General features: G+C 40.3%; 1 protein-coding gene across 2 annotated transcripts in view; it reads right to left on the minus strand.

Moving 5' to 3' along the window:
• Tubgcp5 (tubulin gamma complex associated protein 5) overlaps window positions 1-15,128 on the minus strand; it is a 44,845-nt gene that overhangs the window by 11,988 nt on the left and 17,729 nt on the right. Inside the window, exons 12-15 of one of the 2 annotated variants that reach the window (XM_038313782.1) lie at window positions 9,418-9,482; window positions 8,456-8,724; window positions 1,609-1,807; window positions 842-1,030 (exon numbers count right to left, since the gene is read on the minus strand). In XM_038313782.1, coding sequence (XP_038169710.1) covers window positions 842-1,030; window positions 1,609-1,807; window positions 8,456-8,724; window positions 9,418-9,482 — 722 coding nt within the window. Of the gene's footprint in view, window positions 1-841; window positions 1,031-1,608; window positions 1,808-8,455; window positions 8,725-9,417; window positions 9,534-15,128 lie in introns of both variants that reach the window. The other variant, XM_038313781.1, reaches the window with a different exon arrangement.

Consider the following 15,128-nt stretch of genomic DNA (forward strand, 5'->3'; position numbering starts at 1 on the left):
TAAGTCCGTGGGCATTTTCTTGAATCATAATTGACAAGGAGGGCCCAGCCCACTGTGGGTGATGTCACCTCTGCCTGGGCTGGTTATAAGAAAGCAAAGTGAGCAAGCCTATAAAAAGTGTTCTTCTGTGGTCTTTGCTTCAGAAGCAAAGCCTGACTCCAGGTTTCTGCCTTGACTTCCTTCCCTCAGGGATGAACTGTTGTTGTTATCTTATGTATATTTCATGTGTGAGCACTCTGCATGTGCACTTGAACAACAGAAAACAGCATCACATGCTATTACACATGGTTGTGAGCCACTGTGTGGTCACTGGGAACTGAACTCAGGGTCTCTGGAAAAGCAGCCAGGGCTCTTAACCGCTGAGCCATCTCTCCAGCCCCTGCAATGATGAATTCTAAGCATAAGCCAAATAAATCCTGTCCTCCCTAGTCGCTTCTGGTCACTGTTTTTATCACAGCGAGAGAAAGCAAATAAGGACACTTAATTTTATGAACTTTATGGAGATTGCACATGAACAAGAGTAAGTCAGAGTTAGAGCTAGTCATCTACTAGAAGTAAGTTTATGTTTTTCTCCAAAGAGGACAGTTCATGCATATGTTTTGAGGGTTTCTTTTATTCTTCTGGTGTGTCTCTTGACACAGATTATCACATAATGAACTAGTTACAACATATTTAAACCTTGATGGCTAACTGATCTTTAGAAAGGAAGACTGTTAACTGCATCTCCATCCTTTAAAAAACCAAAAAGAAAGAAAGAAAGGAAATATAAGGGAAGCAGAGGGAAAACATCCACTGGTTATTAACAACTGATCACTTCCAGAGCTAAATTACTTCTTTTTACCTGAAATCTCTTTTTAAGGTTTGCATGAGGTTTCCACAGCAATGCAGATACTGTCTATCAATGTGAGGGTAGAGGCAAGACCTTAGCGTTAATTCAAAAGTCTGGCACGTCACAGACTCTGATGATCTATCCACGCAAATGTCACCACCAGCAAACTTCTCATGAAAGTCGCTCTGCTCCAAATACAACCTTCAATATTAAAACGTGAATAAGCATTGATTGTGTGAGCTGCTGTTGACAGAATTCTAATAAACCAAACCTAGAGCCCCATTTTCACCTTTAGCCTTACACTATCAGTTATTACAGAAAGAAATCTTTCCCCCCAGCACATCCTTTCTGGGTCAGTGCTGGATTAGCCCTTCCGATAGTGCTTTGCCGTGAATGGTGATCAGATATGAAGTCACAAGGGCAGTGTGGCTGGTTCCACTGGAGTTAGTCCTAGAAGGATTCTAAGGCCCTTTCCTGTGTAATACAGGAGACAGTGCGGACCCTGTCCAGACTTTCGGCAGCATGTTCTAGGTGAGCTACAATATTCTTAGGGGCAGGGTAAAGAGATGTCAGCTGGGTGACATCTGTACACATCCATTAACGAGGTCTATACAGCTGGCACAGGTGAACACATCGTCTAACACCCATCTGTTAGCAATGACAAGGGTTTGTTTCTGAGACGGAAAGACCCAGCTGGCAGAAGTAATGACAAAGAACCACTCACTCTGCACTACTCAAAGCTTATCTCAGTCCCTGCAAACACTGTATCCATGTATCACCTCGCAAAGTTGATGGCCAGCAGTGGGTCGTGAGCATCATCTAGCTCCAGATGCCTTTCAGCAATGGACTGCATCTTTATTAGGTTCTCTTTGGTTGTCTGCTGTTCCGTAAGAATGTGTGGAGTGGAATCTTCTCCATGTTGAAGACGCAACTGTATAGATTCCAGAAAGAGGGTATATAAGCTTTTTCTTTCTGCATCTGAAATACAAACACATATGATGGATTTTGTTCTCAAAAGCAGTCTAGGTATGTCTCAAGGCTGGAGGGATGAGCGCGCAGTGCTCCCACTGCTCCTGCAGAGAGGATCAGTTTGGTTCCTGGTGACCACATCAGAATGCTCACAAAAGCCTGTTAATTTAACTACAGAGCATCTGCCATCCTCTCCTGTCCTCCCGCACCAACCTTACTCACATACACTCACACAAACATATAAAGCTGGGGGTGGAGATGAAGAAGAGACTCAGGGGCTAAGAAAGCATACTGCTCCTGCAAAGGACCAGAGTTTGGTTCCCAGAACTTGCTTCAAGTGGCTCACACTGCCAGTGACTCCAGCTTTAGGAAATCCAATGCCCAATCTGGCCTCCACATACATACATGTCATACAAAATACAGAATCATTAGGTCTTACTACAAAAGCCTGTATGCCACAAAGTTGGCAAATGTAAAAGAAATGGACATTTTTTAGATAAGTACCATATACCAAAATTAAATCAAGACCAGGTGAACAATTTAAACACACCTATAGGTTGTGAGGAAATAGAAGCTGTCATTAAAAAACCTCCCAACCAAAAAAAGCCCAGGACCAGATGCATTTAATGCAGAAATCTACCAGAACTTCCAAGAAGAGCTGATAACTATACTCCTTAATGTGTTTCACATAATAGAAACAGAAGAGTCATTGCTACAGTTACCGATACCAAAACCACGTAAAGAATCAACCAAGAATGAGAATTACAGACCAATCTCACTCATGAAAATGGATGCAAAATTCTCAATAAAATGCTGGTAAACCGAATCCAACAACAACAACAAAAAATATCCATTATGATGAAGTAGGCTTTAACCCAGAGATGCAGGGCTATTTCAACATACGAACATCTATCAATGTAATCCATCATATAAATAAACTGAAGGAAAAAAAACATATGATCATTTCATTAGATGCTGAAAAAGCATTTGACAAAATTCAACACCCCTTTATGATAAAGGTCTTGGAGAGATTAGGGATACAAGGGTCATACCTAAATATAATAAAAGCTATTTACAGCAAACCAACAGCTAACATCAAATTAAACGGAGAGAAACTCAAAGCCATCCCTCTAAATTCAGGAACGCGACAAAGCTGTCCACTCTCACCATATCTCTTCAACATAGTGCTTGAAGTTCTAGCAATAGCAATAAGACAACATAAGGAGATCAATGGGGATTCGATTGGAAAGGAAGAAGTCAAACTTTCGTTATTTGCAAATGATATGATAGTGTACATCAATGACCCCAAAAACTCCACCAAAGAACTCCTACAGCTGATAATAAATACTTTCAGTGATGTGGCAGGATACAAGATCAATCAAAAAAATCAGTAGCCCTCCTATACACAAAGGATAAAGAAGCAGAGAGAAAAATCAGAGAAACTTCACTATTCAAGATAGCCACAAATAGCATAAAGTACCTTGGGGTAACACTAACCAAGGAAGTGAAAGCATCTTCAACAAATGGTGCTGGCATAACTAGATGTCAACCTATAGAAGAATGAAAATAGATCCATATCTATCACCATGCACAAAACTCAAGTCCAAATGGATTAAAGAGCTCAATATAAATCCGACCACACTGAACCTGATAGAAGAGGAAGTAGAAGTAGACTGCAACACATGGGCACAAAGACGACCTCCTACGTATAACCCCAGTAGCACAGACAATTAAGAGCAACAATGAATAAATGAGACCTCCAGAAACTGAGAAGCTTCTGTAAAGCAAAGGACACAGTCATTTGTCAAAAAGACATCCTGTTGAATGGGAGAAGATCTTCACCAACCCCACATCAGACAAAGGTCTAATCTCCAAAATATATAAAGAACTCAAGAGCCGGGCGGTGGTGGCGCACGCCTTTAATCCCAGCACTCGGGAGGCAGAGGCAGGCGGATCTCTGTGAGTTCGAGACCAGCCTGGTCTACAAGAGCTAGTTCCAGGACAGGCTCCAAAGCCACAGAGAAACCCTGTCTCGAAAAACCAAAAAAAAAAAAAAAAAAAAAAAAAAAGAACTCAAGAAACTAGACATTAAAATTTTAAATAACCCAATTAAAAAATAGGGTACTGAACTGAACATAGAATTCTCAACAGAAGCCGGGCGGTGGTGGCTCACGCCTTTAATCCCAGCACTCGGGAGGCAGAGGCAGAGGCAGGCGGATCTCTGTGAGTTCGAGGCCAGCCTGGTCTACAAGAGCTAGGTCCAGGACAGGCTCTAAAAAAAGCTGCAGAGAAACCCTGTCTCGAAAAACAAAACAAAAAAAAAAACAAAACAAAACAAAACAAAAACAAAAACAACAAAAAAATTCTCAACAGAAGAAGTTCAAATGGCCAAAAGATACTTAAGGTCATGTTCAACTTCCTTAGTGATCAGGGAAATGCAAATCAAAACAACTTTGAGATACCATCTTACACCTGTCAGAATGGCTAAAAGCAAAAACACCAATGATAGACTATTGCTGGAGAGGTTGTGGAGTAACGGGAACACTCATCCATTGCTGGTGGGAATGCAAACTTGTGCAACCACTTTGGAAAGCAGTGTAGCAGTTTCTCAGGAAATTGGGAGTCAACCTACCTCAGGATCCAGCAATACCATTCTTGGAAATATAACCAAGAGATGCCAATCATACTACAAAAACATTTGTTCAACTATGTTTATAGCAGCATTATTTGTAATAGCCAGAACCTAGAAACAACCTAGATGCCCCTCAATGGAAGAATGGAATATATACACATTAGAGTACTACTCAGCAGTAAGAAACAATGACATCTTGAATTTTGCATGCAAATGGATGGAAATAGAAAACACTATCCTGAGTGAGATAACCCAGACCCAAAAAGATGAATATGGTATGTACTCACTCATTAGTGGACTCTAGCCATAAACAAAGGACATTGAGCCTATAGTTCTCAAGCCTAGAGAAGCAAAATACCAAGATGAACCCAAAGAAAAACCTATATAGATCCCCCTGGAAACTGGAAGCACACAAGAACGGTGGGCAAAGTTGGTAGCATGGGAGTGGGAGTAGGGCTGGGGGTAGTGTTGGAGGAAGGGGAGAGGGGGAGAGAGAAGTGAGAAGGGAAGGATTAGAGAGAGCTTGGGGGAGTGGGAGGGCTGAGATGGAGGAAGGGCAGATATAGGAGCAGGGAAGAAAATATCTCCATTAAGGGAGCCATTTTAGGATTGGCAAAAGACTTGGCTCTAGAGGGGATCCCAGGTGTCCACGTGGATGCCCCCAGCTAAGCCCTTAGGCAGCAGAGGAGAGGGTGCCTGAACTGGCCTTGCCCCATAATCACACTAATGATTATCTCGAGTATCACCATAGAATCTTCATCCAGCGATAGATGGGTACAGAGACAGAGACCCACATCAGAGCACTGGACTGAGCTCCCAAGGTCCAGTTGAAGAGCAGAAGGAGGGAGAAGATGAGCAAGGAAGTCAGGACCGTGAGGGGCTGGTCCACCCACTATAAATATACCGTTGTCTGTAAAGAATTTAATCTCCTCATAAGAAAAATTTTGGCATTTTTCTCTTGCATGTATTTCTTCCAAGGCATGATTTTTATTTCTCACATCTAACTGAGAATATAAGTATTTTCTCTTGTGTTTATAAGGCAGTAAACCATGTATGGATACTGATCAAATTATTTAATGGTTAAAAGGCATCTATTGAAAATAAAAATTTTTATAACTTAAAAAAATGTAGAGTTCAATTAAAAAAAAGTGGAGAGCAACAAGTCAAGCTAAGACCTGACATTAATAATTAAAAAAAAAATAAGGAATTTCGTATCTATAGAGCCTGACAGTTTTCCCTCATCCATGAAAGTCTATCGCTGTTTTTGTTTCACTTTTATCTTTACAGTACAGCCAAACCACTTTTCAGTCTCAGTTAAACCGAAACATTTCTCATCACCTATTCTGTTATAAAAGATAATTTTAATCTGAACAGGATAATAATTGAAGAAGAGTACTTAAACTTAAATTACTACCATACTGTTTAAGGAAGACTTACTGGAGTCAATTTAATTGGGAAAAAAAACACTCCTAGCACTGGCCCAGTGAAACTCATTATACTTTATTAGTTAGTTAAAAAGGAAATCTTTCACAAAGCAAAAATATATAAGGAAGATATGGCAAAAATAAGATAGAGCACTGACTTGACTTAAAATAATGTGGACCCCATTCAAGATCTTTCAGCCAGTTTCCAAAGCTTTAAATTACTTAAATTGTATTTTTACAACAGTTTAAAAAAAATCCTTCAAATGTCTGAGCATTGCATGAACTGAATTACCATGTTCAGACATGCCAGGGCCCATCTAAAAGCAAAATTGTACCACACTGAAAATGCCAGAGGCGCTGGATCCACTGTCAGATACTGGCTCTATCTTGGACCAAAAGGACAAACAGTGGGACCATGGCCAATTTACTATGAACCACAGCCAGTGTGTGCCAGAGGGCAAGGACAAGGTCATTAGGAAGACTGGGGGCACTGGAGAGTTAACAGCTTACTGGCTAAAGTACTTGTTCTAACAGAGGATCCAGGCTCAATTTTTAACACCTTCATGGCAACTTACAAGTTCAGGGAACACAACACCCACTCCTGACCTCTTGGGGTCACAGACATATAAGCAAGCAAAACACTCATACACATAAAACAAAGGGCAGAGGCCACCAACAGCAGGGACAGGCTGCATTTCTGTGTGGCCTGTGCCACCCATAGCTAGGTGGTCAGGAAAGTGTCTGATGAAGCCCTAGAGAACCAAAGCACTCCATGATTTAAATGACTGGTGCTGCCCCATGACCTCTACTCAAAGCCCATGGAGCCATAGGACAGAAGAACAGAACAAATAAAATCAAATGGAAATTATATTTTCAAGAACAAAAAGAAACGGCAGAGAATTCAATCATGGTGACACAGATTACTACCATTGCTGTTGGTCATTCAACTGAATGGCAAGGCCCCACTGCTGAAGAAACTACAGACTTTGCATGTGGACATATTGAAACCAATCTCAAACTAGCTGTCATGGCAGCAGGAGGGGCTGGGGAAAACAAGCTATCAGACATGCACAGTGGTACAATAGTGGCATAAAGTCTGTGCGGTTAGCCAACTGCCTTTGAGTGATCTGAGGCCTGCTCCACAGGAAGCCATTCATGCTGGCAATGTAAACCTGGTCAGAGACCCGCAGGCCCAATGAAGAACTACCATTTGTTTTGCTAAACAGTCATGGTGTCAAAGTGCCTTGTAAACATTTTTGTTTATACTCATATGCCTTGGTTAGGGTTTCTACAGCTGTGTTAAATACCATGACCAGAAGTAACTTGGAAACAAAAGGGTTTATTTAGGTTATAGCTGTAGTCCATCATGAAGGGGGCTCAAGGCAGGAACTGAAGCAGAAGCTACGGCGGAATGCTGCTCACTGGTTTGTTCCCCAAGGCTTCCTCAGACTGCATTCTTCCACAACTCAGGACCATCTGGTCAGAAGCTGTGCTCCGTGTCAATCATTAATGATAACAATAAGAGTCCCACAGACTTGTATAAAACAATCACATGAATGAGCTTTCTCAAGTTAGAGCCTATTTCTCAAATGACTCTAGCTTGTGTTAAGCTGTCAAAAATCACCACAACACCATAGATCTATCTTACTCTCAACCTTGGTCAAATAAGCTTCTTTTTCCTCAGGGTAGAATTCTTTTTTGATAGTATACTGGATTTGGATTTCATCTTTTTTATTGACTTTTATTGAGCTCTACATTTTTCTCTGCTCTCCTCCCCTTCAACCCTTTCCCATGGTCCCCATGCTCCCAATTTACTCAGGAGACCATGTATGTCTCTCTTAGGGTCCTCACTGTTGTCCAATGTGCCATGTGCTCAGCCACTGATGGGACATCGGTGTCAATCTCACCTCTCTGCCCATGGCTCAGAGAGCTTCCAGAAAGAGGGGCGGAGTGAATGTAAGAGCTAAAGGATGCAAATGATGTGACATGACATGGCCCCGCAATTATCAACTCACAGGAGCAGTGGTTACCTGCATGAAACCCACCAGCTAAACTGAGGGAGAGGCTCCTGAGGCTACACTCTGAGTGGATGAGCTACTGAAGGCCAACGGTTACTGAGGGGTGTGGTCAGTGTTAGGGTGCCCATACCCATGGGCCTATGAGCAGAGCTAATCGGACTTAGTGGGTTATAAAAGCAATACTAATAGGACACAAAACTGGGAAGGAGATGTGCTGGGGGAACCCAAGGAAGAGCTGAACAGGGAAGATTCAGAGGTAAATGGATGTAAAATATATTGCCTAGAAGTATGAAATTTTAAAAGAAAAATATTATTAAAAAAAAAAAATCAGAGTGATGTGTGAGTGTGACAGCCAACACCTTTAATCCTAGCACTTGGGAAGCAGAGGCAGGAGGATTTCTGAATTCCAGACCAGCCAGAGTGAGTTCTAGGGAGCCCTGTCTCAAAAAACCAAACCAGACAAAGAAGCAGGTGCTAAGTCCCACTGACATAAACAGACAGTTTTGGTCCGTGTGTGGGGCCAACAACGGTGAGTTGGACAGTGAGACCAGCCAAAGGGACACAGACATAAAGAACGGGCTACCTCTGGCTGCTGCCTGGCATGCAGAGCCTTCGGCACAGTTCAGGTTCTTCAGCAGCTGCATGGACTTGCCGGCCATTATGATCTGCTTCAGGACAGGCTTGAGGAAGGACACCATGGTGTGCTGCCGGCTGGAGGGACCCTGGTCACTGCCAGAACTGGCGCTGGCATTGTCACTCATTTTCTCTTCGTTTTCCGTCTTTTCTGACACACTGTACAATGTGTATGTTGCGTACCAGAAGTCTCTGTGGTTTACTGGAACATTTTTGTTCCTATGGAGATTCAAAAGAATTTTAAGTGTTAATATGTTCTTTTAAAACAATAGTCTACTTTGTTTTAGTCTAGGGAATCTAGCAGTAATATCAATGCTAGTAAAATGATCTTCAGAAATAATAAGAGTAGTTTTCATTGAACCTCATTCTGTTTGATATTCAAAAATAATACTCTCAAGTTAAATAAAATTTAAGTGAAATATTTTCCTGAATTGGAATTAAACAGAATATGACTATTTAGTTCCCTTTAAAACATTACAAAGTTTTTCATTGTCGTTTAGAGAAGTTTAGAGAAGTCAACTAGAGGGAAATTGTTATAAATGGATTAAGATATTTATTTGTTTTATTTAGTGTTAAGAAGAAGATAATATGCTGCTTATTTTAAGAAATAAATGCCTTAAAATACTATACTACTGTCATATGTTCATAACTTAGAATGAAATAGTTGTTCATCTTATAGAAGAAGCATAAACTTCTATGAAAAGATGTGAACTATGAAAAGATAGTACTTATTGGTTGGGACCTGGGATCTTTCTAAAGATGCTGCAGAGTGAGCCATTGTTATGGTAGCAGTACACCTCTATCACCAACCACACTCTCAGTTCTGTGGGAAACTCCCCAAAGATTCAGTTTTGATGTGGTGTTAAACCCATGTCACCACCCAGCATCCCCTGGACTCAACACAATCCTCACCTCTGTATGATGAACTCCCTTGCACCATCCCACAGGTGTCCATGCACGATCCATTCATCTACAGTCTGTAGGTAGGGCCGCACCGTTTCCACCCAGAGAGAGAACAGGAGCGAGACCTAAGGATGAGAGCTTGCCTGGTCACTCTTCACAGCTCCTCTCACTAGGCTAAGACTAAGTTTAAACATTTCAAAATGCCTTTTAAAGTGGCTTTATTTCTACCTTTTTTTTAAAACAAAAAAAGCTGAAATTCTCAAACATACACTTTAAGATTCTTACTAAGAAATCCATCTAAATATGGGATAAATGTAAACTTCATCATTCCTAGGAGAAACCTCCTGTGCTGAGTTGTTTTTTTGTCAACTTGACACAAGCTAGGGTCATCTGAGAAGAGGGACCCTCAGCTGAGGAAATTCTTCCATCAGGTAGTCTGCGGGGCACATTGCCAGAACATCTTGACTGGATTTGCAGGACCCACAGAAAAATGACTGCTGAACTTGCCTAAAGGTGAGACCATACTTTGGGGTTCCTGCTTCATGAAAGAGTCTGCTAGATATTAGCAGGACACAGAAGAAAGTAACGGACAAACTGCCTTTAGTCAGAACTGTCTTTTAAATTTCCTGCTTCATGGAAAAGTCTGCTGGATACTATGGGCCTGTAGGCTGAACATGGTTGCTCCAAAGATACTGAAGAACTTTGGGTGACTATTCAGGCAGCGAGAAGTCTCTGTCAATTCTAGAGTGTTCTAAGGTGCTTACAATGCACTTCCTATTTACTTAGGTAATTATATCCTTCTGGAGTCTTTGATGGAGTTGAAGAATAGACAGCTATAATTATAGTTTTCCTTAGTTATGATAAAAGATAGATATAAATGCTGTAACTGTAATTCTTGCTTGATACCTGTCTTGTTAGATTTAATTTTACTATGTTAAAGTTAAAAGCTTCCTTTTTATTTAAACAAAAAATGGGAAATGGTTTGGAAAATCCTACTGTCTATGTATTGCTCTTATTGGTAAATAAATACAGAAACTGCTTCATCCTCCCCTCTTCGGGTTCATAACATCTCCAGCTCAGCCCAATCGGGACGCTGGGACTGGGTAGGGAGGGCAACCAGCAGGCAGGAGTTTCTTTGTTTCAATAGCCTGCCTGCAGCAAGGTAGGCCCTTTGTCTGTGAGCTCCTTGGCAAGCCAGGACACCTGATCCTGTAAAAGAAGATCCATAGAGGAACATTTGGAAGAAGAGATGGGCAGGCGCCAATACAAGAATTCCTCCAACAATCTGAAAAACAACATGAAATCACCAGAACCCAACAATCTTACAACAGGAGGATATGAACACCTCAATCAAGAAGAAGTAGAAAAAACTGACCTTATGAAAGTGATACAGGCCCTTAACAGGAGGTGAAAAACTCCCTTAAAGAAATGGATGACTGGACCAGGGGGGAGTTGGGAGGACCTTGGTCTTAACATAGAGTAGGGAACCCCGATGGCTCCTTGGCCTGAAAAGGGAGGGAAGGAGGGTATGGGGGGAGCGGAGGAAGAGGGGAGGAGATGGAAATTTTTTAAATATAAAAAAAAAAGAAAGAAATGGATGAGAAGAATAACAGAAGTTTGAAGAATTGGGTGAATCCGTAAATGATATCCTAGGAAACCAAGAAAAAAAAAATAAAACAGATAAAGGAAACAGTGCAAGACTTGAAAACTGAAAAGGAGCCAGAAAGAAAACACAAACCAACCGAGGGCCGGCTGCATATGGAAAATCTACGTAAATGAATAGAGACAACAGTAACAAGCATAACCAACAGAATACAAGAGATAGAAGAAAGAATCTCAGATCCTGAAGATACCATAGAGAAAATAAATGCACTGATCAAAGAAAACACCAAATCAAACAAACTGTCATCACAAAACATTCAGGAAATCTGGGACAAAATAAAACGACCAAACCTAAGAATAATAAGGATAGAAGAAGGAGAAGAATTACAGCTCAATGGTCCAGAAAATATATTTAATAAAATTATAGAAGAAAACTTTCCCAATCTAAAGAAAGATATTCCTTTGAAGGTTCAAGAAGCATACAGAACACCGAATAGATTGGATCAAAAAAAAAATAATAATCCCCTCGTCATATAATAATCAAAACACAAAACATACAGAATAAAGAAAGAATATTAAGAGCTACAAAGAAAAAAGGTCAAGAAACCTATAAAGGTAAACCTATCAGACTTACACCTGACTTCTCTATGGAAACCATGAAAGCCAGAAGGTCCTGGATAAAAGTACTGGAGAAACTAAGAGACCATGGATGCAAGCTCAGACTACTATACCCAGCCAAGCTTTCGTTCACTATAAATGGAGAAAACAAAATTTTCCAGGATAAAAACAAATTTAAGCAATATGTAGCCACAAATCCAGCCTTACAGAAAGTAACAGAAGGAAAATCACAAACCAAATAGTCCAACAATGCTGACAATAACTCAGACATCTAGTGACCCTTCACTAGCACATCTCAAAGAAGGGAAACACACAATCTCTACTACCAAAAAAAACAAAAAACCGATGATGGGAGTTAACAACCACTGGTCATTAGTATCACTTAATATCAATGGACTCAATTCACCTATAAAAAGGCACAGGCTAAGAGATTGGATACGAAAACAGGATCCAATATTCTGCTGTTTATAAGAAACATACCTCAACCAGAAAGACAGACATCTACTCAGAGTAAAGGGTTGGGAAAAGGTTTATCAAGCAAATAGACCTAAGAAACAAGCTGGTGTGGCCATACTAATTTCTAACAAAGTTGACTTCAAACTAAAGTCAATCAGAAGAGATGGAAAGGGACACTTTATACTCATAACAGGAAAATTCCATCAGGATGAAGTCTCAATCCTGAATATCTATGCCCCTAATACAAAAGCACCCACTTATATAAAAGAAACATTACTAGAACTCAAGGCAGCCATCAAACCACACACACTAACAGTAGGAGACTTCAACACTCCTCTCTCACCAATGGACAGGTCAATCAGACAGAAACATAACAGAGAATTAAACGACTCAATGAACCAAATGGACTTAACAGACATCTATAGAACATTCCACCCAAACAGGAAAGAATATACCTTCTTCTCTGAGGCTCATAGAACCTTTTCGAAAATTGACCACATACTCGATAACAAAGCAAACTTCCACAGTTACAAAAAAATATTAGTAACCACCTGTGTCTTATCGGATAACCATGGATTAAAATTAGAATTCAACAACAATGCTACCCCCAGAAAGCCTACAAACTCATGGAAACTGAACAGTCAACTACTGAACCACACCTGGGTCAAGGAAGAAATAAAGAAAGCAATTAAAGTCTTTCTTGAATTTAATGAAAATAAAGACACAACATACTCAAACTTATGGGACACTATGAAAGCCGTGCTAAGAGGAAAGTTCATAGCACTAAGTGCCCACTTAAAGAAAACAGAGAAAGCACTCATTGGAGACTTAACAGCACACCTGAAAGCTCTAGAAAAAAAAAAAAAAAGAATCAGACTCACCTAGGAGGAGTAGAAGACTGGAAATAATGAAAATGAGGGCGGAAATCAACAAGAAAACAATCCAAAGAATCAATGAAACAAAATGCTGGTTCTTGGAGAAAAATCAACATGATTGACAAACCCCTAGCCAAACAAATCAAACGGCAGAGAGAGAACACACAAATTAATAAGATCAGAAATGAAAAGGGGGACATAACCACAGACACAGAGGAAATTCAGAGAATCATTAGATCTTACTACAAGAGCCTGTATGCCACAAAATTGGAAAATGTAAAAGATATGGACTTTTTTTTAGATAAGTACCATATACCAAAGTTAAACCAGGACCAGGTGAACAATCTAAATAGTCCTGTTAGTCGCAAAGAATTAGAAACTGTTATCAAAAAGCTCCCTACAAAAAAAAAGCTCAGGACCAGATGGTTTCAAGGCAGAATTCTACCAGAACTTCCAAAAAGATCTAATACCTATACTCCTTAAGGTATTTCATAATATAGAAACAGAACAGTCATTGCCAAATTCCTTTTATGAAGCTACAGTTACCCTGATACCTAAACCACACAAAGACTCAACCAAGACAGAGAATTACAGGCCAATATCACTCATGAACATCGACGCAAAAAATTCTCAATAAAATACTGGCAAACAGAATCCAAGAACACATTAGAAAAATTATCCACTATGATCAAGTAGGCTTTAACCCAGAGATGCAGGGCTGTTTCAACATACGAAAATCAATCAATGTAATCCATCATATAAATAAACTGAAGGAATAAAACCATATGATCATCTCATTAGATGCTGAAAAAGCACTTGACAAAATTCAACACCTCTTTACGATAAAGGTCTTGGAGAAATTAGGGATACTAGGGTCATTCCTAAATATAATAAAGGCTATTTACAACAAGCCGACAGCTAACATCAAATTAAATGGAGAGAATCTCTAGGCCATGCCACTAAATTCAGGAACACGACAATAAGACAAAATAAGCGGATCAAGGGGATTTGAATTGGGAAGGTTAACTTTCGCTATTTGCAGATGATATGATAGTGTACAGGAGCAACCCCAAAAACTCCACCAAAGAACTCCTACAGCTGATAAACTCTTTCAGTAATGTGGCAGGATACAAGATCAACTCCAAAAAATCAGTTGCCCTCCTATACACAAAGGATAAGAAAGTAGAGAGGGAAATCAGAGAAGTATCACCTTTCACAATACCAACAAACAGCATAAAACAGCATAAAACATGCACAGTTGTCATTATGCTTTCTAATAGGGTAAGGGGTACGCTAATCCATTGCTGGTGGGAATGCAAACTTGTGCAACCACTTTGGAAAGCAGTGTAGCAGTTTCTCAGTAAATTCGGGATCAACCTAGCTCAGGACCCAGCAATTCCACTCTTGTGAATATACCCAAGAGATGCCCTATCATATTACAAAAGCATTTGTTCAACTATGTTCATAGCAGCATTATTTGTAATAGCCAGATCCTGGAAACAACCTAGATGCCCTTCAGTGGAAGAATGGATGAAGAAACTGTGGAATATATACATATTAGAGTACTACTCAGCAATAAAAAACAATGACATCTTGAATTTTGCATGCAAATGGATGGAAATAGAAAACACTATTCTGAGTGAGGTAACCCAGACCCAAAAAGATGAACATGGGATGTACTCACTCATAATCGGTTTCTAGCCATAATTAAAGAACATCGAGCCTATAATTCATCATCTTAGAGAAGATAAATAAGGTGAACCCAAAGAAAAATAGATAGTTATCCTTCTGGATATTGGAAGTAGTCAAGATTGCAGGGCAAAAATTGGGAACTTGTGGGAAGGCTGGGATGGGGGTAAGGGGAATTGGGGAGAGAAAAGTGTGAAGGGTAGGATGGGGAGAGCTTAGGGGAATGGGATGCTTGGGATATAGGAAGGGTGGATATGGGAGCAGGGAAGTATATACCTTAATTAAGGAAGCCATTTTAAGGTTGGCAAGAGACTTGACTCTAGAGGGGTTCCCAGTTATCCAGGGAGATGCCCCCAGCTAGTTCCTTGGGCAGCTGAGGAGAGGGAGTCGGAAAAGGCCAAATCCTATAGTCATACTGATGAATATCTTGCATATCACCATAGAACCTTCATCTGGCAATGGATGGATAGAGACAGAGCC

The sequence above is a fragment of the Arvicola amphibius genome, chromosome 12, assembly GCF_903992535.2.
Source record: "Arvicola amphibius chromosome 12, mArvAmp1.2, whole genome shotgun sequence".
Classification (NCBI taxonomy): Eukaryota; Metazoa; Chordata; class Mammalia; order Rodentia; family Cricetidae; genus Arvicola; species Arvicola amphibius.